The 27,995-nt window shown below is 29.0% G+C and overlaps 3 protein-coding genes across 3 annotated transcripts; 2 read left to right on the forward strand and 1 right to left on the reverse strand.

The window, feature by feature from the left end:
* Positions 1-570: 570 nt before the first annotated feature.
* LOC123305856 (transcription and mRNA export factor ENY2) lies at positions 571-2,853 on the reverse strand. Its single transcript, XM_044887691.1, has 2 exons — positions 2,701-2,853; positions 571-1,132 (listed from the first exon to the last, which is right to left on the reverse strand). The coding sequence occupies exons 1-2, from the start codon at positions 2,769-2,771 to the stop codon at positions 913-915; spliced, it is 291 nt and encodes a 96-aa protein (XP_044743626.1). The 5' UTR covers positions 2,772-2,853; the 3' UTR covers positions 571-912.
* A 135-nt stretch (positions 2,854-2,988) lies between these two features.
* LOC123305853 (proline-rich protein 2-like) lies at positions 2,989-9,406 on the forward strand. The gene is made up of 2 exons (XM_044887688.1): positions 2,989-3,282; positions 6,024-9,406. The coding sequence occupies exons 1-2, from the start codon at positions 3,061-3,063 to the stop codon at positions 7,329-7,331; spliced, it is 1,530 nt and encodes a 509-aa protein (XP_044743623.1). The 5' UTR covers positions 2,989-3,060; the 3' UTR covers positions 7,332-9,406.
* Positions 9,407-13,429: 4,023 nt separating this feature from the next.
* Positions 13,430-21,093, forward strand: LOC123290407 (WD repeat and FYVE domain-containing protein 2). The gene is made up of 3 exons (XM_044870577.1): positions 13,430-13,641; positions 17,057-17,644; positions 20,034-21,093. Exons 1-3 carry the CDS (start codon positions 13,481-13,483, stop codon positions 20,506-20,508), a joined length of 1,224 nt encoding a protein of 407 aa, XP_044726512.1. The 5' UTR covers positions 13,430-13,480; the 3' UTR covers positions 20,509-21,093.
* The last annotated feature ends 6,902 nt before the right edge of the window (positions 21,094-27,995 follow it).

Consider the following 27,995-nt stretch of genomic DNA (forward strand, 5'->3'; position numbering starts at 1 on the left):
ATTTTGTCATATTTCACGACGCAAAGAATTCATAGGTGGGTGGCACTGGGTTGGCGGTTGAAAAGCGTATAAAAATCTATATCTATGGTATCAACCATAGACATAGAGAATGGACTAAGCATTAAGCAATATCCACATGAAATTAACCAAACGATCGTGCGACCAATACTTGTCTGTCTTTTTTTGTAGGCTTGTAGCATATAGATAATTAAAGATCAACTGACCGCAGAATCACTTTGTCTCTCTCACTTTCTGCCCGTATTTACTTTAAATTTGGATAGGAAATACTTTTTTCATTTTCTATGTCTATGGTATAGACCAACAAAAAAAAAAAAGAACATAAGTTATTTTATCGAGGACATTTAAAAAAACAAAGTACATTTTCAAAGCACACAGTTTAATTTAAGTAGTTCGATCTTTTAATTCTGATTTAAAATAACTTAATATTTCCTTCTACTGAAGATTGAAATTCCTGTAGTAGATTATTGTTTACAAAAAAAAAAAAAATCTTGGCTCGAGAAGTAATTTTCGGGAGCCACAGATTACCAAGGAGGGGGCAAGTCATTGTAGTTTTCCCTCCCTTAAATATGCCTGTTTTGACTCTTGGGCAATGGAAGATATTGTTTTTTTAATTTGAATAATATTTAAATATTTTTTTGCGTATATGGGGAACCTGTGCCCCTAATAATTTTTTATCAGCATTAATAAATTTCATTGCAACCAACATTCATTAAGTCCATTCATTACAAAATTCATTTTGAAACACGACCAATTTTTATTGTATTTTCATTAAAAATTGAGTGATATAAAAAAATTTTTTTAGATAATACAAATAATTTATAAGCAATATTTTACAATTGTTATTATATAAAGTATTTTAATAAAATATTTTTATTCAGCTGTGTTTTATTCTTAAAGGTCTGCTAATTCAGTGAGTCCTGCTTGTAAATCAGTTAATAATTCTTTTTTCACTGCAATCGGTACTAATTCTCTGGCTTTTGGTGTTACATGTTGTACTAATTCATCAAATGTGTGTTTAGTGTTAGGATCATTCAAATAATTACGGCATGCCATTTTTACTTGATCTCTCCATCCGCATTCTATCAGGCGTAATTTTACTCGTTCTCGACAACTGTAAAATCAATAACAACATAACACTTAAATTTGATTAACATTCTTATCAATTCGCGATTAAAGTCTTCCATGGCGGTGTCGATGAAACTGCTCCAAGAGAGATAGATTGGAATAGAGGTATTCAATCAGGCTGTTGTATTTGGCCGAATCAAAAATAGAATTATATTGGCTTAACTCTCCCTTGAGTAATTCTAAATTGGGATAGGGAGCAGAATTTTTTATAGCGAACTTTAATCGCGAATATGTAGTCTGTAAGCAGAATGTTGTATCTTCTTCTGAACTATCGACTTCGGCCGATTCACGGTTGTGACGGGGTAAATAGCTCTTAATTTTTCATTGATAATAAAAGAGTATAATATCTGTGCTTGAATTTTTATAATGTTTTTAACGCAATGATGGAAGCGACGCGAAGCTATAAACCAATAATACTCTACAGGATAGATTCAAAAATTGAGTGTCCATTATTTTTTTAGTCCATAATTATGTTAAGAATTCTCGAACAAGAACATATATTGGATTTCTTACAAAGTAATTATTGCGCCCCATGTACGCTTTTAAAGTTCTTAACAAATTATAATATTGCTTTTATTATCTTCCCAATCACGCAACAAAGCGAAAAGTGTGATGCAAAATTTTCAGCTTCGCATTCAAAAACTAAAAATTATAAGCTTCGAATGGGCTGTAGATAATTCTAATTAGACCCTTTTACTCGGAGATGCAGCTGTTTGAAATTAGAAAATATTTAAACATTTTTTAAAGGGATGACTTTTTATGGCAAATGTATATATTTAAAAAAATATGCTATCAGTAAAGAAAAATACTAATTGTTGAAATAAATACCACGATACTCGACATAAAACACATATTAACACTTGAAAATGATTCAAAAAATTACTTGTTTGATTTCAAAAAATCGTACAAACGCCATTCAGTTTGAGAAAGTTTATTGAAAACTATGTCACTCGATCAAAATGTAAACAGACTTTGGAAAATTTCTAAATCACATTTTTAAAAAAAATTTATTCTTGGTCACTTGTACTCCAATATTAGCGTAAGGCACAAAGATTGTCATGTATTTAGATTTCCGGGTATTTGCATGGTCGGCAAGACAAGTGCTGATTAGTGGAAAAGTGCTGGCACTTTGCTTGTCTGTACACACACACAGGGGCCTTGCAGTTCTATACCCGTATTCTGTGACTATCCGTTTGACAAATTTCCGTTTTTTTTTACTTAGAGATACCTATCAAAAGTTATAAGGTAAATCCCAACCTAGCGATGGCGTACGATCCCAGTTCAAAACTCTCAAGATCGTAAAGGTAAACAAGAGAAATTTTACTGTCAAATCGTGGGGACAGAAAAAATCGAATTGTTGATATCTGTTTTTTTTTACTGTTTTTTTCTAGGCATTTGCCTAAATAGTTTTAAGACCTTTTTTCATTAGAGACTATAGTTTTTAGTTATAATCGTAGCGTAAAAGTGTATCACTTTGTAGGCACATAGTTCTGTCAAAATGTCATTTAACAACAAGATTAAATTATCAATGAGTTATTAAGAAACGGATCTTACCTATCCCGTAAATTAGCTCGACGTAAAACCATGTTTGTACTTTTCGAACAATCATATTTTTTATTTGTCATTTGAATATTATTTATTTTTTATTATTCGTATTCGCTTATGTACAAAACAAGTGTACAAACATTAAAAACAAAAACAAAAAATAATTTGGTAGTTGTAGTTCTTTCTTTGGTAGCAAAGTGAAAGAAACTAGAATGGCTGCGTTCATGTAACAACAGTACAAAGAATTGAGTTTTTGAAAACTACCTGATAAATTGAGGTTGAATTGTATATTTTTTATTTAATATAAGTGTTTAATATTAATATTAAAAAAACTGTGTATAAATTAGTATTCGTATTTTAATTAAAAAAATGTCTTTAACATTTGCACAACGAGGAGGACGACCTCCACCAAATCCTGCACAAATTCAAAAGATGCTTGACGAAAATGGGCATCTGATACAGACTATACAGGAGTATCAAAATAAAGGAAAAGCTCAAGAATGTTTACAATACCAACAAATTTTACATAGAAATTTAGTATATTTAGCAAGTATAGCTGATGCAAATCAAAACATACAAGTTTTGTTACCTGTAAGTTTTTTTTTATTCACATTTAAATTTTGATAAGTAGTTTACATATGAATAAGATTTAGATATCTGTGACGCTGTGAAAATTGAGAATAAATATGAGATTAAATAATCATCGTATTAGTTCGTATTTTGAATAAATTATGCTTAGTAATATATATTATTTTCAGTTTAAATTCAGATAGGTTTTTGTTAAAAGTCATAAAACAAGTGAAAATATGGACTAATGAAAGTTATGTGTTAAAATACATCTCTATTCGTTTTTTATTGATAGTGTTCACGAACAGACAGTGTTCCATAATACAAACTGTGATGGACAGCTAGCTAAACTTGTATTGCGGCTTGTATTTAGGAGCAGACCTAGAATAATCAGAGGATTTTATGAATATCTGCACTAAAATTTTATTTCTACTATAAATATTGCTTAGCAATACAAGCCTTGAAATAATTTAACATACTCACCCTCTTAAACAGAACAGTTTCGAAGATACAAAGCAACAAAATTTGTTTGACAGAAAAGTTTGATCGTTTTCGACGCCAATTTTCACTGAATGTTTGTACTGGCATTGTGGGCGATTGGGCTAGTTGAACCGGTATTTCTATCAGAAAGATTTACTGATTATAAATTTCGAAGTTTTTAGATAACATTGTTGTATAGTAGAATAATTTTTTTCTGAATAATATTTAAGTACCCTTCTAGAAAGAAACGCCTACCGTTGTTTATGGCATTATTAAATGTGGTTTATACACGACGGTTCACTAGTGCAGTTTTAGTTTGATTATTCCTGAGCTTTTGGAAATTAAAATCATCTGTACTTAAATATTGTGAATTGTTCATTTGGTCACTTCATACCATTAGTTTATTCTAATTCAGTGGAAAATTGTCAAACTCTAACGAGAAGATTGATATCATGTATCCAGCCATAAAGTTAACAGTTTTAACGAAGAAAAACGCTTTTAAAAAAATCATTGAAGGATCAAATATTTATTAGAAGAATCATAACTTAAATTTTGGCCGTATGTTTAGTAAAGTTCATGTACACTATCGTTCAAAAAAAAGCGACAATCTAAAAAAATTCATTATTAAAAACACGTTTTCGATAGTAAAAATTAGATATACGAACGAATTTGGGAAAAGTTAGCTATTAATCATTTTAATATAAATAATTTTGGTTAATTGTAACAACAAGCTATAGTAAAATTAACCCACAAACTAACGAAATCGACTTTTTTATCTCAACTTTCAGGATCTTTAAAAATTAAACCTACGTTCGTTAATGATAGTGCTCAACAGTTAAACCTAATAAATTCGACAGAAATAAAATGCCAGAATAATAAAAATTAAGACAAATAAATAAAAACTGTAAATAAATTAAAAGATAAATTTTAATTTCTAAAGTTTGTCCATATAAAAAAGCTTTCTTTCTATATTCGATATCTATCGAATCGATATGTCTATCGAGATTTCTACATTCGATATTTCTATCTTTTATTAGATTAACAAAAAGTTTCCAAAAAAAGTTCTTTATTATTTTAGAAAGAATAACTTTCTAATTTCAACATTTCAAAAAGAGGTAAAAGCTCTTATAATTTACGAACATGAATTTTTAATGATTCTGGAAGTATAGTACATTTCGAGATCTTCGTAAGATATTCTCCCTCCTAGTAGAATAAATTTTACTCGGGTTATTTTCTCCTGGAAAATTTTTTTGACGAAAAATGTAGCTGTGGAATTTAAAAATAGGGCGCCCTACATACGTAAAGAATAATAAATAAAAAATATATATATTCCTCAGCTTTATTGTACTGGCGCAAGTAGCTTCCCAATGGCCAGCATTATTTTTATAGTGACATCTTTTAACACCTTGGACATGGTTTTACCAAATTTCTTCCTAGGGAAATTAAGTTATTGTTTTTGTATCGATAATGCAATTTTGCAAAAATTCTTCAAACGTCCATTGATGCTACCAACTAGATGTTAAGAGATCATCCTTAAAATTTATATATATCTATGTATTATACATATGTATCCAATTATACGATTACTAGCATGATATCCGCCTGTTTCGCTGGACAATTTTTATTTTAAAAGTAAAAATAGGAAGCGGTCAGGTAACTGACAGTCTCTTTATAAATTATAGCCTATGTTCTATGCTGATGTTTGACTTATATTATTGTAAAGTTTCATTAAAATCCATTCAGTAGTTTTCGAAATCTTCCAGCGAAGCAGGTAGGTTACTACTAACTTTGTAAATTATAGGTTATGTGTTGTTCTGATCTATGAGCTATATTATTTTACAGTTTCATTCAAATGCATTCAGTACTTTTTGCGTGATAACATAATTAACAAACTCATTTTCGCTTTTATAATATGTAAGGATGTGTCTGTGTGAGTTTTAGCGGCCACAATTTGAATTTGATTTGACCGAAATTTGGTATGTAATATGCTTTTAGATTTCGAAAAGCCAAGTTCATAAATTAGTAAAATCGGTTAATAAATAAGGGATGGAGATTAAGACAAAAGATAAAATTTTGCATTTTTAACAAATTTGTGTTCAAGAGGGTAAAATACATAAAATATTTGGTTGAATCCATACAAATAATGCTGGTGAATCGGAAGCTATTTACCCCAATACCTACTATTATTGCTGCCCGGCGAAAGAGAACCTCAACGACATTGTGCACTCGTTTATAAAATATGGTTTTATCGCTTTAAATTTTTAACAAAAATGAAATGATTTCAGCCACCACAACCTATGCATGGTGCTCCAGGAACAAATCCTGGTGGTCCAGGTGATATGCCACCAAGTACTCAAGGACCAATGGGGAATTTTAGTCATCAACAACCCGTTGGTTATCGAGGTCCAGGTGTCCCACCACAAGGTCCAGTAATGCCACAACGTCCAGGATCTGCTGGTGGTGTACAACCATACGGTCAACGAGGTTATCCGCAAGGACAATATCCATCTCAATATCCAGGGCCAAATCAACAAGGACCTTACCCACCACAAGGGCAAGGTAACTATCAGCAACCTTATCCAAATGGACCACCAGGGTCTCAGCCACAAGGTTATCCTCCGCCAAATACACAAAATACTTATGGTCAACCACCAACTACTACAGCTACTCACAACAATTACGGTGGTCCTCCACAACCTAATCAAATGTATCCATCCGGTCCTGGACAACCTACGCCGTATGGCCCTCCTCCCACTAATGGTCCTCCAAACCAAAATTCTACTTATCCTCCAAATGGTCCAGGACCTCAACAAGGAACTTACCCTGGCCCAAATCCACCAACTAATTATGGACCTAATCCAAATCCGCCAACGCCAAGCTACGGACCACCTCCAAATACAGGTCCTCCACCCCAAAACGCTTATCCTAATTCAAATGCTCCATATCCTCCACAAGGTTATCCTCCTGCTCAACAACCGTATTCTCCTCCAGCTTCAACTCCACAACAAAATCCACCAACGTCCGTTTATTCCGGTCCTCCAAGCTCTGGTCCTGGGCCAGTTGGTTATGGACCACCGTCTACTGCACAATCACCGCCATTTTCTCAACCGTCATCAACGACATACTCTCAAAGTTCAACAACAAATGCTGCACCAACAACCACCAGTCAAAGCTATACATCGTCTGGCCCAGTCCCGCAACCATCAACACAACCCAGCTACCCGCCACCACCAAATCAACCTGGATATCCTCCACCACCTCCTGTACCAGTTACGTCTCAACCATCAAGTCCAGCTCCTCAAAATTTCCAACCACCACCAAGTCAACCTCCTTCAACGTCTGGGGCTCCACCGCCACCACAATCAGTTCAATATAATCCTCCACCTGGCCAAGGCTACGGACCTGCACCCAACACACCTAATTATGGTCACCCATATCCTCATCCACAACAAGGATATCCTCCTCAAGGACAATACCCTGGCCAAGGATACAATTATCCTCGACCATCTCCAGGACAGATGCCACCGCCACCTCAAGGTGGACCACCTCAAGGCCAATATCAATATGGGAGCTACCAACCACCACCTCAATAATTGACTTAATAAATGTATGTATTGTTTAGATCGGTAAAAAGATTATCATGAAGAAATTATTTGATCTTAAATTCACTTAAAAACGAATATATGCGAAAAATCAGATAGGCAAGCTATCTTGATTGGCTAATTATTATACTTGATTTTTAATAAATTGTTAAGGCGTAAAATAGAGAAGACACGTTAGTAAGGATTAGGGACTTCTGTTCAAAATATTTTTTAATTCATTAAATGACTATGGTCTAATGCGTCGTACTCGTCGTAAAATTAGTCTGTGGTCCTAATTCGTAAAATTTAATTGTAGATAAGCTTTTTTGCCTTTTATACAATTGAGGTCGTACGTTGGGTAGACTCTAGGGGGTTTGTGCTACAAAAAAGCTTTTTTGGATATTTTGGTGGCGTTTATTGTAGATAACCTCACATAAAGCAGGGTGTATGTTTTTTATATTTTAAATACAACTAATTGGTGAATAATATACAGATTTAATAGTTGTCTATTACAATTTTTGAATTATAACAAAACAATTTATTGTATGAGAAATTGAAAAATTTATCGCTATGTCTATGTGTTACATATCATTTGTGTTTACTTTCTTTTTTTTTTATGAAATAGTAAAATAAACTATGTGTCTTCTCTGTTATAAACATTTTATGTAAAAAATTTTGTTTACGTTTGCACTAAAGCAGAAAGGCCTACGAAAATGCAAAAGAGTTGCAAGTCAAAAACTCATACATTGTTTTATTAGAAAAATTAAACTTTCGACTACCAGGTGATAACGATATATTATTCTTAATAAGCACCATCTATTAAGCCTATTCTACAATGCAAATCGTATGCCGTTTGTCGGATGATGCACGCAAGTGCAATTAAAGGTCTATTTTGACATTTATATTTAATGCAGAAAACATCAAAAAATGACAAAACGGCAGACCACATACAACTCCAAATTTAGAAAAGGCTTTATCAAATTCCAGAAATTCTGAAATCTCAAAATGGGCGTAGAAAATCTTTATTGAATTTATAGATAGTATTGAAAGCGAAAATCATGAATGTTAATTATCAAATAAAATGGTATAACTACAGGTGTAACTGTATAAATTTCAAATGTACTCCGAGTAGATCAGCAAAAATTTGGGCATAAATGCATTTATACTCAAAATTTTTGTGCTTAAATTGAATATAATGTTTCTGGGTGCAAAACGGGTTCAATAGGTGAATATCTTTTTTAAGAGAAGATGTACAAGAAAATCTCACTAAATTAACTTTAGAAAAAGTTTGTATTCATGTAACTTTTGTAATAAATTGATATTTGCCGAGAAAGTTATAGTAAAAAGTTAAGTTAATGAAAAGTAAAAAATGAGTTTAAAAAAAATTTTTCATTGAGTTTTGTAAAGCAGTAGCAGTAGGTTCTAAGAAAGAAATGTCGGGTGTTTTTTAAGCTTTAATTTTTGTAACGTAATTAAACACAGAAATGATTAATGTCATTATGGTATTATTCAATAGGTAATTTTATACTAATATATACTAATGATGTTCTCGAAAATAAAGGTATCATGGCTATCTGGAGTGAAGCATAGAGTGTGAGTGATACGAATTCGATAATTAGAATTATTGTTTCTAGTGATAATTCCCGTTTTGTTATGTAACGATTTGAGATATATATATGAAATTCGAGCTGAGGCTGGTGTGTATCTCCCCGTAGGAATTTCCAAAACATACATTTTTTTGTGTGTATTGACATGTACTTTAAGATTCTTGCAAATTACAGCATATCCCGGAAAAACACAAAATTTATCTTACGGTATTTGCTTTAATTTAAAAAGGACAAACAATTGAATTCTTAATCTACTAATTAAAACCAACAACAACAAAAATATAAAACATAACTTCCCACGGGGGGGGGGGTCTTATTGGCGGCTTCACGGCAATTATTTATGTATTTTTTTAAATTTATTTAACATTATCTAAACTCTGCTATTATATAGACTTCGTGATGATACTCATTACTTTTATGTGTTTAATTTCGTATTAAAAATTATAACTTAAAAAAGCACGCTTCCCGTTCAATCGAAAAACGTTCAAAATCTAAAAATTAATTAATTTAGTGAATTTAATGGTAAAATAAAATTTATTATTATCTATTAAATTTCATATCATCACGAATTATTTGTGATGAGTGACATTCATGGAAGGAAAATGAAATGTTAAATATTTTCTGTGATAAATTTCCTTCTTATAATTGCCATCTTATTTTTGAGTGATTATTAAAATATTTTGGTGGACATAACAAAAAAAAAAAAAAAATTACAAAAATAACTAAAAATAAAAATTCAACAGGGTACTAACAATATCCGATCGATTTTAAAACACTTTAAATGAACGTACAGAAAAATTACAGACTGCTAAACTAAATGCTTACTTTTCCTAATACAATTTTGTAATCAATACTTGTAAGTTAATGATATTAAAAAAAAGTATATTGTAGTGTAACATTGACTGTCCAAAAATAAATTTTAACACAATTTGTCATATTGTTTCGTCAAAAATTATACAAAAGTATACGCGAATCGTTTAGGCCTATTAGATGTTAAATACAGTTTGAAAAAATATTGTGTAATATTTTATACAGGATGGAGTCGTTTCTACGGACTAGCGATGCTAAATGATTTTTTTTCTCTGTCTAATACAATGTTAATTTTTATGTACAGTAAAAAATGCTAATATTTCATGTGTGTTTATCGAAATACACTCGGTAAAAAAAATTTATAGATGTATCATTCCCTATGTGGCAGAAGTAATTTCACAAGACCCAAATCAATTCTTAGAAGAGATTAAAAATTAATTATGTTAATTTTACACAAAGTTTTGGATATTAAAACCACTTTTACATAACAAACGCCAAGTGTATATTATTAAACGATTTGAGGAAATTATGGACTGTTAATAACAAAAAATACTGAGCGACAAAAACATTTGATAAGTAATTTTTTAATTAAAACCAGAAACTAAGTAGAGTTTTAGAGATTCCACCGTTTTTTGATTAGAATGTCATTTTTAAATATAATTTTCGCCGTCCAATGATACTATATCTTGAGAGCGCTTCAGTAAATATAAAATTTCAAGCTGCTACTTATGCCGAAAATTTTCGCCATGTCTTATCAAGTACTACAAAAATTTATTCTCAAAAATGTATGGCCCTGGAAAACGAAATTGCTAAATAATTTAACTATATTAATTTTAAAAATATTTTTTTAGTTAAAAATAATATTTCAAACCTTTAAAATGCTAATAATTGGTTTTTTTGTATAAGTAATTATAACTTATTTACAATAATTGAATCAGATTCAATTCAATTTTTATTCATTTTTTTAAACAATGACAACTTTGTACATAATATATCGTAAATGAAATAGGGAAAATGAAAAGAATGGGGAAGGTATGCAGGTGTAGTTCACTTTATTAGGAACTATTCTGGTGAGATTCACTGTTGTTAGCGAACTATTTTGCAGTGCGTATGTAAAAGGTATCTTAAAATCAATGCGATAGAATGAAATAATTGATTATCCATTTAAAATGGGGATATTTTTCAAGCTTTGTCTCCATTCCTTTAAAACCGTGGCTTATCTTGTTTATACCATGGCAATAAAATGCTCAGTAAATAATTTTAAACATTTATTTGCAATATATAATTTAAAACTTTTATTAGCATTTATGTTGTTGATTTTCCAAATCATAAGGTTGAAATCTCAAATATTTTACATTAGATTAGGTATGTGTGAAGGATCAAGCGATGAATAATTTTGGAATATTCTTTAACTAGATAATTTTAATATTAGAATTTTTTATTTCCAATCAAATAATTACGTTCTTATAAAATAAAATCGGCCTAAAATACTTTCTATAGGGTAATAAAATATATATATTTGTACAGTCAGTGTTTTAAAAAAATCTAACGAATTATGGTACAATTTTTAATAGTAGAAATTAACTGTAAATCAACTTTTTTCGTTAGATAATAAAAATGTAAATCCATTTTTTTATGATTAATATTAATTTTATAAAATAGGAGAAAATTGATTTTTGTTTCAAATTATAAACGTTTACAATTAATTTTTTTTTAAATAGGCAGTGTCCGATAAAGAAAGTGGGACATAATTGGAAAATAAACATATTTTTCCATAGGCTTTTATATAAAGTTGATATTGGAAAATTAACTTGAAAAAAATCGCATATCGAATGTTACGATTATCTATTATTACTAACTTTTTTGCGTGTTTGTAAACTATCAATCGTTAACAATCGATTATTCCTGAATCACTAAACCAATTTGACGCTAAGACCATTCTTAAGCGCAATATTTTGCGCTTTTTATTTCTTTCAATTAAAATTGTTGGAAGCACCATTTTGAGTTGTAAGAGTTGAATTGAAAATGTTACGCTCCACTCAGAAACCGTTTCAAATTCATATAATTCTTATTTGAGGTATTCAAGAAGGATTTAAATCATTTAGACGTTAGTGTTATTTTCCAGAATGTAACATTCTATCTCACTTTGTTTAATAGGCAGGGTGATATTATTTTTTACGACCCCAAAGTATGTAAATTTGAAACAAAAATAATTTTCATGTTATCTGTGCTTAGCAAAATGTATATTTTGCAAAAATTTGATCAGTATTTCAATGTTTGCTAAAATAGGTCTATTTGTGTATTTTAAATTAAATTTGTGAGGATATAAATGGGATTCATTGTCGTGCTTAAATATATTAAATAAATGTTTATTTTAATGGTTTGTTATTATAATTTTTTTCACCTTACACGACACATGAAAGGAAAATGAGTAATATGGATCTATAAGAAGAATTTGGAACTATAAAAGATTGGTAGTTGCAAGTGTGCACCTAGTAGTTTTGATGCAATTGTTAATTCTTATTTAATTATGCAATGTTTCTAGAACTGTTTATACTAAACTAAAAAAATGTAGATGTTTTCAAATAATAAAGATTGTCTTCTACGATTACATCACCCATGAACACTATACACATCACCATTGAGACTTTGTATATTAACCCGATCATCAGAGTCAAAATAAGTGATCAACCTCGGAATCAAACGGAGTAAGCTGAACTTTTGTACAAACCATTATTTTGATAGTACAAATGTTGTCTCAAAAGTCACATATGATTACGCGTTTGCGTCGTTAGATATTCAAGGTCAAAGGTCTCGAAAATCAGGTCTATGTGAATATCTCGTTTGTTTTGCCTTCCATCGAATTAATTTTTTAATACCATATATTTAACACATTCAGATTCAGACGTTTTCAAGTCACTGTTCGCATTGAATTTTTGTTCTGGAGCCAAAATTCTGCGAGAACTCTTATAATCAAGAAGATATACGATCTCCTTTAAAAAACCGATTTGATCTTGAAGTGACATTCATTGTCTTAGTCATTTTTTTCAGTCGACAGTCAAGATTTCGGGGGGGGGGGAGGAGGGGTTGTGGTTGGTTGATCTAAAAGACCTAAAATCATTTAGTTTTTTTTTTCTCGTAATCTGTTTTTTTTTCAGGAAAATTATATCTGTAAAACAAAAAAAATTTGATTGAGGGTTCTTAAAACGTTCCTTTTTTGTTATATACTACGGTATATAATTTTGCCCAATTTTGCCTAAAAACAAAAGGATTTTTGTTTATAACAATGAAACCGGCAATTTACAAATTTGTTAATACCATTAAATGTTCAGTACGATTTCTTCTAGAGAAATGCAATAAAATCCATGCTTTAAAATTTAATTCATAGGAAAGTTTCTATACTATAAAACATAGATTATATATAGTTAATATATAATTAAAATTTGAAAAAAGTGGATTTATTGTATCATTTTTAGAGTATATCACATTTGAAGAAAAAATATTTTTGTATTATAGGTACTATAATTTTAAAAGTAAAAAAATATTGTCTTATCCTACTTTAATAGTTGTGTATACTATAAATTTTAAAAAAAAATATATCATTTTTCGGCAATAAATTTTATCACATTATAATTATTTTCAAAGTTATAAATATGTTTTAAAAATAGAATTCTTGCGCATCGTTGTCAATTATCTCGGTTGATAACTCTATGTACTTTATTTGCATTGACAAAGTAATTAGAAATGGCTGCTGAAATAAAGCCAGCATCGCGACCAGCAAATAATCGTTTTTCCACAACAAAAAAACCGGCTTTATTATCAAAATTAGAGGGTTGTAATGATGATATTAATGCTGCAGTATTAATTCCTGGTGAAGATGGAGTGATTAGTGTTTCAGATGACAAGTAAGTCGCAATTACTTTATACATTTGACGTTTTGATTACTTGTTTTCATCATTATTTTTTCATGACTAATTATTGTTCGGCGTATTTTATAATTAAAAAATTTGTATGCATTTTCGAAAAATTTCGATAATAATATTTGAAAATGAATGTTTTACATGCATACAATTTAGTTTTAAATTGTAAAAATTATATTCAAGAGCCGTGTTGCATAGAAACGTAAATAAACATTTATTTGAAATTGGAATTAAAAAACAACGGAGTTTGTGCTAGATTCAGCTGCAAATTTTGAGAGCTACATAATATATCGTCGCTTATACCGGGTGTATCAGAATAAATGGCCAATACAGGATAGAGCTTTATATTTGTCAATTACATTAGAATACAACCTAACATCAAGCTCAGTATTGCTCGTATAGTATTTTTTTCTTTAAGATACATGGAGTGTGGAGGCCATAACGCGGTAGTCTTATTTGTTTTGAAAGTTCAAATTGCCCTGCGAAGCGATTAGGTAACTGTTAGTCTTGGTAAAAAATACATGGAAGCTCACATATATGTTTTTTTGTCCCTTTCATCGTGAAATAATGTTTTTTCTTAGTTTAAAACTCAGTTTTTCGAATTGGAATTAATGAAGCAAAAATAGTTAATTTGTCGAAATTTTTTTGGAACGTTATTTCACGATGAAATATTGTATAAATAAAAAGAGCCTAAGTGGCCGAGCGGTCTAAGGCATTAGTTATAGACCGTTAGTTTACTTAGACTTAGGTTGCGGGTTCGAATCCAGGCAGCGGCAGTGTGAACAATTATAATTAATGGGAGTGCAGAATTGATCACATTGTCGTCGCTTGGATAAGAACGTAGTAACCGACTCCACCCACATCAAAAATGTAATTGTAAAAATAATTTATAATTAAATAAATAAAGATTCACAAATAATGATGTGGGTGGCCTCTGTTATAGGCGTATGTCAGAGAAACGGAGGTTAAACCCCATTATTATTATTATTATTATTATTATTATTATTGTATAAATAAATTAATAATTTAGTGCACGCCTATGGCTTTCACTACTTGCAAGCCTGTTACACCCCCCCCCTCACCCTTAAACACGCTAAATATCGTACCCAAAATTTCAAACAATTAAGGAAGCTTTTAAAATTTGACAGTTATTAACCGGCTTCAAAAAACGAAGCTCTCCGTTTCGCTTACGTATACGAATATAGGTAGGACGTAATAATGATGTGAATAATCGCTCGTATTTCGGTGAGCTTTTCACTGAGCTAATGAGCTACTCTCCTATTTTCAGGCAAAACATAAGAAAATGTATTCAACAAATATTAAATATAAAATTTTTATACAAACATAACCTAAGAAATTTTCATTTATCATTAAAAAATTATTTTATCTTAGATTAAAATTCTACTCAAAGGATTAGAATACCAATTGTAGTGGCATCCGTGCTTCTGCCAAGTTCAAAATAAGTTTATCAGCATAAAATACATAACAACTTAAAACTATGATTTCTAGCCTAAACTGAATCTATAATATTATCTGTCCTTGAGCCCCAACTGCAACGGCGTGGAAATTAAAGTATAAATTATACGAAGAAAGTTCCTTTAAAATTTTCGTACCAGGTGTACTTAAATAAAAAAGGCCTCGTTATCCATTACTTTATGTAACCTTGAGAATAAGGGATAATCCTGATGTCGAAAAGCCATATTACACATAAAAATGTAAAACTAGACTTGATACCATGACAAAATTTGAAATTGAAATTAAAATTGATTAAAAAACGAAGAATTTATAAGCAATCAAAGATTCTATTCAAAGGTTGCCCATCTCCTTTCAGCAAAACAAAGTTAATGTCGATACCCACGTATGACGTCACTAGTGGGTATCTTCCTCTTTGTTTAAATAATAATTTTAAACATTCATATCTTGCATACTAGTAAATATTTTTAAAAACCAACTTCACTTTTCTATCCAAAAAGTGAGAATTCTTCATCTGATAAAAAAAATTCACTGTGATAAAAATTTAGTTCGATCCTTTATTCGATTAAAGTAACCAAATGAAAAATTTTATAATGATCGATGTTGTAGAAAATAATATTTATTACAATTTATCCTTTTAAGATTTTAATCAACGTTAAAAATTAGACATCTGAAAATTTACCTTTTGATCGCAATAGACGAATCAATAATAAATCGTAATTGAAATGAAAAGGTCTAAAAGGTAGATAGAAGAAAATTAAAAGTACAACCTGTCTGTTTTTACAAAAACAAACAACTTTTGATTATAAAAATATTTCTTCATTTTATTATAAAATTTTCAATTTGGCTACTTTAATCGAGAAATTTTCAAGATTATAAATGATAATTAATAACGAGTTAGTATATCGGATCCACAAGTTGTAAAGAAACTTTCTTCTTAGAATGTATATTTAATTTATACTTTAATTTTCACCATTACAGTAGGGATCAAGAATAGATAATATGAGCCGTTAATTTAGAAGTGATCTTAGTACATTTTACAAAAAAAATCAAGCCAACTATCTGTTTTTACAAAAACAAACAACTTTTGATTATAAAAATATTTCTTCATTTTATTATAAAATTTTCAATTTGGCTACTTTAATCGAGAAATTTTCAAGATTATAAATGATAATTAATAACGAGTTAGTATATCGGATCCACAAGTTGTAAAGAAACTTTCTTCTTAGAATGTATATTTAATTTATACTTTAATTTTCACCATTACAGTAGGGATCAAGAATAGATAATATGAGCCGTTAATTTAGAAGTGATCTTAGTACATTTTACAAAAAAAATCAAGCCAACTATGTGGGTATATGTATTTTCATATAATACCTTTCAGTTATGTTTATTAACGGTAACACCTTTATGTTGAACTGATAATGTTCAATAACACTGTGCGACAGAATTTTGGTACACAGAATACTATTTTATTTGAAATTTAAACCGCCAAACACGAAAATCACAAACAAATTTTTGATGTGAAAACTATTTCATAAATTTTCAATTTAAAAGTAAAAACAAATCGCAGGGTTGGGCAGTTACGAAATTCAAATCTACTAAAATTAATTGACCTCCAAAAATCGAAGTTTCTTAACGTTTCATCCACCGTGCTTATTATTACGTTCAAAGCTTTATGAATTATCAGAAGAAAAACAATTTTAGGGAGTCAAAAACCTTTACTTGTTTAACGAACTTTTAAAAATTGAGAGCTGTTTCTTAATTTTGCCTAAAAAGAGAGAATTCTTGAAAAAGTATAATAATTCTTTTTTTATTTAGATCTGATTGCCCAAAGGTTAAATTCTTTATGTTTATCATGATAAATATAAAAAGTATATAAATATACAATAAACAAGATATTTTAATAAGAAATTGTATTTTGCAGAACCGTTCGAGTATGGCTAAAAAGAGATTCAGGGCAATATTGGCCGAGTATTTGCCATTATATGCCGTCAGGAGCTACGTCAATGTTTTACACTGTAGAAACTCGTCAGTTATTTATTGGACAAGATAATGGCACAGTGTCAGAATTTACATTAGCTTCAGATTTCAATAGACTTCAACCAGTACGTGAATATATCGCACATCAAGCACGAGTTACAGAAGTGTTATTTGCATTAAATTGCGAATGGGTTTTAAGTATCGGTCGCGATAAAGTTTTTATGTTCCATTGTACACATACGGGACATAGACTTGGTATTTACACAGCTGAAGCCTGGTGCACAGCATTACAGTTTGATGCACAATCTAAACACGCATTTGTTGGTGATTATTCTGGTCAAATAACAATGTTGAAGCTAGACAATTCTGGTGCAACCGTTGTAACCACATTACGTGCACATACTGGATCTGTTCGAACATTAGCTTGGGATTCAGAGAAACAAATGCTATTCAGTGGTTCATTTGATCAACTTGTTATTGTATGGGATATAGGAGGGCGTCAAGGAACTGCATACGAGCTACAAGGACACAAGTAAGTACATTTTATAATATTGTTGTATCTAGTACGTGTATTTTGCCATCTAGTAAAGAAATTGTAACATATGAGAATATAATATAGTTTATTAATAAATAACAATGCTTAAAGGCCCATCTACAAAAGTGCTGGAGTAACCCATAGTTAATTTCCTGAAATAGTCCTGGAAATCAAAAATTACTTCTGAAATCCTGAAAATAATCCTAGATTTTTTTTTAAAGTCTTTAAAATTTCATGAAATTTTCTAAATTTATTTTTCTCTAATTCGTGATTTCGCGGTTCATAAATATACAATATATGTATATGCAACTGGCCAACATATTATGGTTTTTTTTGTTATTCCCAAAACTTCAGTAAATCATATGAAATTTCAGCTAATTTGATGGGACTAGCAAGAACACATTCAGTACAGACATATAAACTAAAATATCATCAATTAAATGGTAATTTTCGTTACAAATCTTTTAGTTTAATTTTTAAAAATATAGAAAGATTTGTAATATTTCGTCGTACAAAGTAAATTCTGGTACATAATTTCAATTAAACAAGTGAAAAGAAACAATTGACTGAGTTAATTGTTGAAATACCATGCATAGTCAGTGTTGATTTCTTTATCACATAACACATACAAAAATGTATAGACAGTGTTGATGCGCAATCGTTTGTTTTTTTGACGTCACGTAAATAACAAAAGATATTCACTTTTAAATAGACACACACACAACTGATATTCCTATATTAATACATACTATAAAATTTGCACCTAATTAACGCCCTCGTGGGTAAACAGTGGTGTTTACAAAAAAATGTTTCAAACAAAAGTTTTTTTATTTTTTTATAAGGTACATTTTTTACATTTAAACTTTTGTTCTATCTCTAACGGTTTACAAGATGGGTCCTACGGACCCAAGACCCAATTGACCTATGATGCTCATTTACGAACTTGACCTCACTTTTTACGTCCTGAGTACGCTGTAAAAATTTCAGCTCGATATCTTTTTTCGTTTTTGAGTTATCGTGTCCACAGACGGACGGACGGACAGCCGGAAATGGACTAATTAGGTGATTTTATGAACAGCTATGACAAAATTTTTTTCCTAGCATCATTATTTTTAAGCGTTACAAACTTGGGACTAAACTTAATATACTATGTATATTTCATATATGCATGGTATAAAAATACTAATTTTAATACAACTGTAATTTGTCACTGCATTTATACCTTTTATGCAAGGACGTCAACAACAGTTCAGTAAAATATTTCCTATCCTACCACTTTGACCGTCAGACCATCACTCTGTGTGATAATTTAAATAAAAAAAAAAAAATTTAATACAACTGTTTATACAAAATGTTTTTGAACCAACATTTTTAAAATTTTGATTAATATGAACGTCTAATTTACGACTTTGAAGATAATAAAAATTATTCCTTAAAAAGAAAAAATGGTTCTTGACTGTTTTCTAATTTTTTTAAACCTCAATTTAATTATCACCACTAATAATAAAATGAAATTTTGGCAATGTATGGATGACGTATTATTATAAAATAGTAAAGTCTTTTTACTATGTGATACCAAGATTTTAATATGTTTTACTAAGCACATTACTGTAAAACGACTAAAACTATCAAGATATGTGGTCTCAAATTTATCTTTTATAGGGTGATTATCAATTATTCAAACTATTCCTGGAATTAAATTGAAAATTTTTGAATTACCAACTTTACGATTGACTTGTGCTACAGTGATTTGTCTTGATTGAAAGAGCACTATACTATTAGTGTAGTCGCAATTGATGTTTAATCTTTTCCAACGGACGCCATTATCTTACCAACCGACTGTTGAATTTTTAGTTGCTTTCATCCTTTGTTGTCCTCTTAATTGACTACCGATTTGCTTAATGTAGATCCAAACAGTGGTTTGAAAAATCAGTACGTTGTTGATTACAGTAAATTATCAGCAAACTCCATACCCATTTAATGCTGAGCGAAAGTTGTACATTGCTTTGGATACTTCTACGGTTGTTCAAAACTATTTCGTAGATTTAAAAAAAAAATGTTTTCTGGTGTAACACCCTTGTTTGTGCTCAAATTGTTCAACATCATTTGTGATTGCTCAAAATCATGAGTTTGAATTCAACAAACCAACGACAGGTAGTTGCTTTTGGTATTGCAGATTCTTGTTAACACTTTTTAAGCTATTTTTTTTAGCATTACTGGTGTTTTTCCTTTTCAAATGATGGCACTTATACTATATATTTATTAATTGTAAAACTAAAAATAACCAGCCAAAAATCGAATTCTATTGTAGCAATCTCAGGATTATTCAAATCACTTTATAGGTTAGCTTTGTGCTTATTATTGATATGAACATAATATTTTTCAGCAACAAAGTATCAGCTTTGGCATATGTAAGTAGTATTGGACAATTAATAAGTGCTGGTGAGGATGGTGTATTAGTATTTTGGGATATGACTCAACCACGCAAAGAGACGCCAGAATGGAGTGAATCAGATACATGTCAATTATGTAATCGTCCATTCTTTTGGAATTTACGTGCAATGATGGATCAACGACAGTTAGGTTTACGTCAACATCATTGTCGTTATTGTGGAAAAGCTGTTTGTGATAAATGTTCCGTTGGTCGTCAAGCCATACCCATAATGGGCTTTGAATTTAATGTACGCGTATGTGATCCATGTAATGCAACGTTAGACGGTATTGAAAGACCTTCAAGAGCAACGTTTCATGATGTTAAACATCCTGTTGTTGCAATGCATTTAGATGAAGCTAGAAAAAGAATATTGACTGTTGGACAAGATCGTCTTATTAAAGTTTGGGATATTTCTGCTCTTTTTTAAATTATTTTCTTTATATTTTTCATTCTCAGTCAGTATTTAATGTTATTGTGTATCGCGTAATGTATTTATGTAAACTCAATAAAGTTGTTAACTTTAGTTTCCTATACACATACATCAAGTGGGTGCATTAAACTTTTTGTTTTATACGTACTATTTCAAATAAAATGTCATAGATATATTCCTATTTTTAAGGAATGTGGAATTTGTAAGTTTAGGCGAAAGAAAGAAACCAACTTTAAAATATAAAGAGATCTAACGACAGTCATATCATATTATGCTAATTCATAATTCATTAGCTGATGTAAATAAAAAATATTTATTGAAAAATATCTATGAGTGGTCATTTGTCACTGCCAACTGCTTGTGACGTTTATTTAAATATTTTCTACGGTGTACGATGTAATGTAGGTCTGCATGCAAAGGCCATATTAGTGTTGTCAATTTGGGATATTTTCCCTTAAATTTAGATTATTTTTTTCATTTTGGGGATTTTCAAAGTATGCTTAGAGGTCTCCATTTATATACCATACACCGATAAGTTCACAGAAAGAATAAAATAACACAGTTAATGAATTTGAACTTCGAATCTGGTTTTGTCAAAGAAAAACATACATAAATTAAAATATTTTGTATATTATTTAAAACAAATATTATTTTTATTTATGGGCGTTCAAATTTAATTGGAAAAGTAAGATGATAACATTAAAAAAAACTCGTTTATGTCTTGTGGGATTTTTTGATTTGTTTATAATCCCAGCTCTTAGAGGAAATATATTATGTAGTTAATTCCTATAAAGGCATTGTATAAAACAAGCAATGCTTGGAGGGGACAATAATCAAATTTTCGGTAAATTAAAGTTCTAATTTCCCTCTTACAATACGTAGTTGTTCAATATAATTTTACTACGCAAATGGGAGAAATTTTGTCTAAAAAAATTTTACCACTTAAACGGGAAAACACATTGCCCAAAAAAAATGTTAGATATTTTTTTTTCATTTTATAAATTTTGTGTTGATGGCATTGGAACACAAATACCACAAAGTTGTTACTTTTGTTTACCGAATTAAAATATAAGTGTTCTCTAAGGTTTTAATCATATAATATTGGCAATAATTTGTATTTTTAATTTTTTTCTTTTATTAATTTCAAGCTGAAATGCAATAATTTTTATTGGTTTCAATTTATGCACTCATTTTTGGAGAAATTTTTTTTATAATTCGTATATTCAATCAAAATTCGTACTTAAATAATTAATTTTGATTTTATGCATTCCATTCGAAATTGTTTTTTGAATTAATCCATATATATTTTTTAAATTTTAGTAATAAAATATGGCTGTGAAACTAATTATTAATTAGTATTCAATTCAGCAAAAAATATTCGTCTTATTTTTCATAAAACATATAAATTGTTGTTCAAATTCGTTATACAATAATATTAATTACTGATTATGTTAGAAAGTTGTTTCAAATAATGTTATTACTTAATTTGCCATGTTAAAATTATTTCTGTTAGTTAATATCTTGATTTTTGGAAGTGAAATTTCTTTAGATGATACAACAATAATTAATAATGAAATTGTCTTCAGTATGAAAAGTAACTGCACAAATAACGAGTACGAGTTTGGTATACAATAAAAGATAAAGTTAATCTTAACACTGCGTAGAAAAAAGTTATATGAATTTAAAAATAAAGATTTTTAGAGGAGTTAAATGGCATGTGTACGAAGATTGGTATTATTCGTCTTACTAACAGATAAAATATGTCAGAAATTAAAATAATAGATACGTAAAAATCAAAATTTTTATAACATTTACGTCATATTACAATTCAAGTTCGTTGATGGGCAAGAAATTATAATAAACGAATTCCATTGACCTTCAATTAAGATTTTGCTATAATTGATAGATATATCTTTGATTTTTCAAAAACAAATGTAATTGATTCTAAAGATTAAAAAAACATTTTATTTATCAGATACAGAAAACAACGTAAAATAGTAAATTAAATAGTAAAATTGTATGAAAAAGTCACCAATTTTCGTTGCTTTAATAATTTTAATAGAATTTAACCCTACCCATATTTCAAGCAAAACTTTAATAATGAACGTAAAATACTCAGCCATTTTCCTAGTTAATAACCTGAACAATAGTCTATAGAAATTTCATTTCTATCGTAATCAATTGTAATAAACTGATGTTACTAATAGGTTATTACAAAAAAAATTTATTTAAAAATCATATTCAGCTTATTTTAATTACGCAGATAATTAATTAATTATAGATACCAAATTTAATTTTCAAATACAAAATTTTACAAAAAGATTGTAGCTATACTAAGATTTTCTATTTAGAGAGTATGTAGTTGGTTTGGTCTATACATAAAAAATTTTCTGTACTTGTTTCAAAATTTTTGTTAATATAATATTTATTACCAGAAAATCAATTCACTCACATCCAAGTCGAGTTTTTAACAATAATTCGAACATAATTATTGAACGATTTTAGTTTAAAGGTAATCGAATTTAAAAATTTGAGTTTTTTAATTTGGCCGAAAACTTTCAAAATGCAGTTTACTCATTATTTTTGCCAATTTTCGGGAGATACATGAACATTGATGAAAACCACATAGATTTCATGATATAGCACCACGGAATAGTGGTGGTAAATTTTTTAGTGAATAAATGTTGAACAGAGGAAAATCACGAAACACGAAAAAAAAATACATGTGAAATACGATGCACTAATGCTTTGTCTTAGTTTATATTAACTTTATTTATATTTTGGGAAATGTTATCGATTCAATTTTATTAATGCACTTTTATTTACGGAAAAATAACATTTTTTTTATCTGCCAATGTTTAGAAAGATTATGCCTAGGATGCAAAATGTTTCTTGATCAATATTCATATGAACTTTTAGTTAGATTTGTCTCTATTTTTAAGCTATATATTACAAGCTTAGTTCTGTTCCTAAACATGCGATTGACAGGTCAGTTATTTCATATTCGGCAAATTATTCACCGTAACAGATCTTGTTTGAGTTTCGTCGATTCAGTAGCTAGAGATAAGGGTTAAGAGGGCCTGGTTTTTATCATAGACAAATAATATATGGTATTTACAATATTTATTTGAAAGTTAACAATGTATTTTTAATAGGAAAAAAAATTTATTTTTGATTTCATGATATTTTTATTTATTATACATATTTATAATATACAGTTTGTTGATTTACAAATAAATTTCACAAACTCCACGCAAAAACAATTTTTTAAAATATAAATATTATAGTGTGCCTCAAAAGTTATCTACGCTCTAATGATATCTTTTTTTTAAGGTAAGTCAGTTACAGAAACATTTTTTAACTTCTTTTTTTTTTGTTTTAACCGCACAATTTTTGTTTGAAACATTTTTCTGTATCTGACTTATCTTAAAACAAAAAACCCGATTTTACTACCGAAAATTCGAAATAAAAGAGTCTGGTATCTTATACCTATCTGGCAGCTAACAATTTTTCACCTTATAGTCGCCGATTTAACGAAATGAATTGATCCAATTGGGGTTGAACAGATCTTCTTCATGCTTACGTAAATGACGTTTACTGTGCTGGTAAATGCTAATTAAATAAGCATAAATCTTTTTGATTCGAACATTTTTTGGATCGTTTCAAATCAAAAGAACAAAACCTTGATTGGATATAATAACTTTTTCAGTACTTTTAGTTTATTTCAAATCCGCCTCAGTATCCGAATCAACTTTAAAAAAATTATAAATACACATTTCGATTACAATATAATCATCATCAATTTGAATCAACTAATTGTTATGATTCTCATAATAATTGGTCTCCAGCGATACATGTTATGGGTCGCCAATTTGGAAATTTTCACCAAATTAGCGATGAGTGGTATATGTCTCTGGCACTCGGAGCTAGGAAAATAATTACTATTAGCTAATTCATACTGATGATGGCTATATTGTATTAAAAATACGTATTCATTATAAAATTGGAAAAATATTCATTATAAAATTGGAATAAAATATTGCATTTACCGAGTGTTTAAATTTTGGGCAAACTGCGTTTTGATTCTGCTCTTCATTATTCATTGACAATTAAAATTAAATTGAAACTTAACAATTTTAACAAAAAATTGAACTTACAAAGAAATTTGATTATCCAACGAAACAGGAATAGAATTTTGTAAACTATAACTTTGTCTTTAAATGAATAGATCAACGAAAAAATATTAATCGAAAGTAAATACTCAAAATTATAAAAATAAAAAGAATAACGAATGTTTAAAATATTGCCAATATATCGAATGCAATTAAGAAAGTTTTAAATTTTAAAACAGATCACGGATTATTGTAATTTACATTTGGGATCGGGGAATTATGGGGGCCACTGATTACAATAAATATAAATTATAAATAATATATATTTATATATATATATATAAATAATATGACTGTTTTTCTCTGTGTTAGCTGCTATTTAAAACTTGATTTATTGTGCTTTTGAAATTTATGAAAATATTGTATCAGGTGTGTCAGAATAAATTGTCAATATTCAAGGAGATAATAGGGTATGTAGAAACAAGCATTTTAGTATAATATCCTTAGGAGCTACAGAAATCAGAGCTTTGAGAAACTTTTTAGATTTGTACCGAACCTATTCCGTCTTTAAAAGGATAATTGAACAAAAGTTTTTGGTATTTTTATGAGAAACATTGTTGCAGTTTAAAATCTTAATCTATCTCTAATGGTTTTCGAATAATTAGCCAAATCTTTTAAAAAATATTAGATTTAAGGCAAAAAAACTCAATTTTTAACAAACAGTTAGAGATAGAGCAAAACTCTAAATTACAAAAGTGTTTCTAATAAAATTATCGCACACAATTTAAAAAAATTCTAAAAGTTTTGAGATCTGCAGCTCTGAAGGGGCCATTTTCGGACAAATGTTTAATATACGCTATTAGTCTCTTAAATATTGATCATTTTTCTGATACACCCGATATTTAAAAAAAAAATTTTAAATAGACACAATAAATACAGATATTGCGCTTAGAATTTTTAAATTTATATTTTGTTTCTTATAACGAGTGTTTCATTTAAAGTAGTACGATTTATGTTGATTCGAGAACAATGCAATAAAAATTTTTTTATGTAAAAATTAATATTGCAAAAAAATAAGACTATATTCTTTGCACAAAATGTTAAAAAAAAGTTCATGTAAACATGCGATCAAAAACTTTTCGTTTTCGAAGTATCCGATGATAATGTTTTGAACGAAAAAAGGATACTGAAAGGGGGAAACGTTACAAATCACCCCTAATCGTTGTTTGTCATTTTTGAAAAGTCGAAGTTATTTTTCTCTTATTACACTCAATGTTTTTTTTTTTTTGGTCGAAAGCAGATTCTATATTCTTAAACATTTTCAATTTTTGGGTTGGAGACCTTTTTTGTGTACAATTTTCTTTTTTTTAGAGATTTTTGCGCGAATATTTGTTATGAGATTTGTATCCCAATGATTTTGCAGTTCCGTAACCTAAAATGTAGATTAAATGAAAGTTTTATATAGTCTTCAAATTCACTAATTTAATTTAAAGTATTGTTTTGTAAATATTACTCTTTAAAATAATTCGTGTTAAATTCAATGAAACACTCAGGAGTTAATTTGAATGAAACAGTTAGGTAGAAATACAAAGAATATTGAAATTTGTAAATATAATAAACATATATATGCCTTTATGAAATACTTTCATAAAATCCTTTCAATATAATATTCATTGCATATTGATTGGGTGTCATTTCGTAAAATATTTTTAAAATTTATTTCTCAAAAAATAAATAAATCTGTTTATAATTAAAATATTTTAATAAATTGTTAATGATTATAAAAACTAATAAATTGTTTAATTTTATGTTAAATAAAATATTTATAATTGTATCATTAATTTTTGGTTCTGTATAGGTAAGATACAAAGCAAAGAATATATGAGAAGGAAAGAGCGAAGTTAATTACTGAATGAAACCGCGGTTTCCTGTCTTGCTCCAGTGACGTAATAAATAATACTGGTCATCAGATTTAATTGATTATCGTTGATCATCTGATGCTTTATTTTAAAAAAAATCTAAGAAACTGGAAAACTACCTATATCTTGAGAATAGTTTATTTTATCGAAAAAGTAATACATTTGTGAACCATTCTCTACTAATCTAGAATTCATAACGATCACATTCCGTTCCTAGATAAATGGAAAATTGCTCATATATTCAGAATAGTGAATTTTTCGAAAAAGTAATTAACATTTGATGAGTCGTTAAACATTTATCTATAGGTAATGTCATAGGCATTAATATGCATCAAAAATTTTTTCAAAAATTCGTAGGAAAATAGAAATTTTTTGACTATATCTGGAGATTTGTTGGTTTTATCGAAAACGTATTGAAAGTTTTGTTGGTCGTAGATCAGCTGTCATAATGTTATAGCAGTTATGATAAAAATTGGGAGCTCAATAATATTCGCCAAAAATTCAGAAATGCATTCTAAACCAACTTTTCTTAAGAATATGATAAAATTAAAATAAAACAAAGAATTAGGAAAATTTATAAATAAAAATCTTTTTTTTGATCGATTTGTTGGAAAGATATAAATATTAAAAGTTAATATTTAAAAAAAGTAACAGTCGTGTAGTGAGAGGCAGATGCAACAATTTGACAAGGAGATAATTTATTGTATAAATAAAAATTTATTATCAGATTTATCTTCATCATGAAATAAATATATTAATCAATATAATTAGAGATTTTAATTTGTATTTAAATATTTATTTTTATACCACTTCAGTAGGTTTATGATTTACTGTAGCAGTGTCCATGGACAGGGATGTCTAGCAAGTGAATATGTAACTATTATGTTTAAAATATAAATAGTATCTATATTTTTGTAAACTTGTTAGTTTTATGTACAGTACAGCAGCTATATGCCCGCTTCGCTGAGCAATTCCATCTTTAAAAACAAAGATTACCGCGTTATAGCCTTCACTTGTCCTTATTGATCCCCTTTTTGAAAATAAAATAAAACAAAATAAGAACTACTGGGACATACCGTATAAATATGTATATGATACTTCTATAAGACATACGGTATTGGGATTCGTAGTGTTGTTACATTTATTTTCGTTAAAAGTGTGATTGTATTAGTGTTTGTCTGTAAATAAAAGTTTTTATGTATCGTGTACAGTCTCGGCACAAATAAATTACTATTACTCTATCATTCTATATTTTAAAGTTACTGATACAAATGAATCCATTAATTTAACCTGATCGGCAAAGCCCTCGAGAACTGAAGGTACATACTATAACTTTACTATTAACAAGTTTTGTCACGGTGGTATCCCTTGCAGACAAGCGGAGTTTGGATTTTTACTTTAAGAAATAGTTTTTTACAAAATTCTTAAAAATCATACCTTATTTGGAAAAAAA

This window comes from Chrysoperla carnea, chromosome 1, assembly GCF_905475395.1.
Source record: "Chrysoperla carnea chromosome 1, inChrCarn1.1, whole genome shotgun sequence".
Lineage (NCBI taxonomy): Eukaryota > Metazoa > Arthropoda > Insecta > Neuroptera > Chrysopidae > Chrysoperla > Chrysoperla carnea.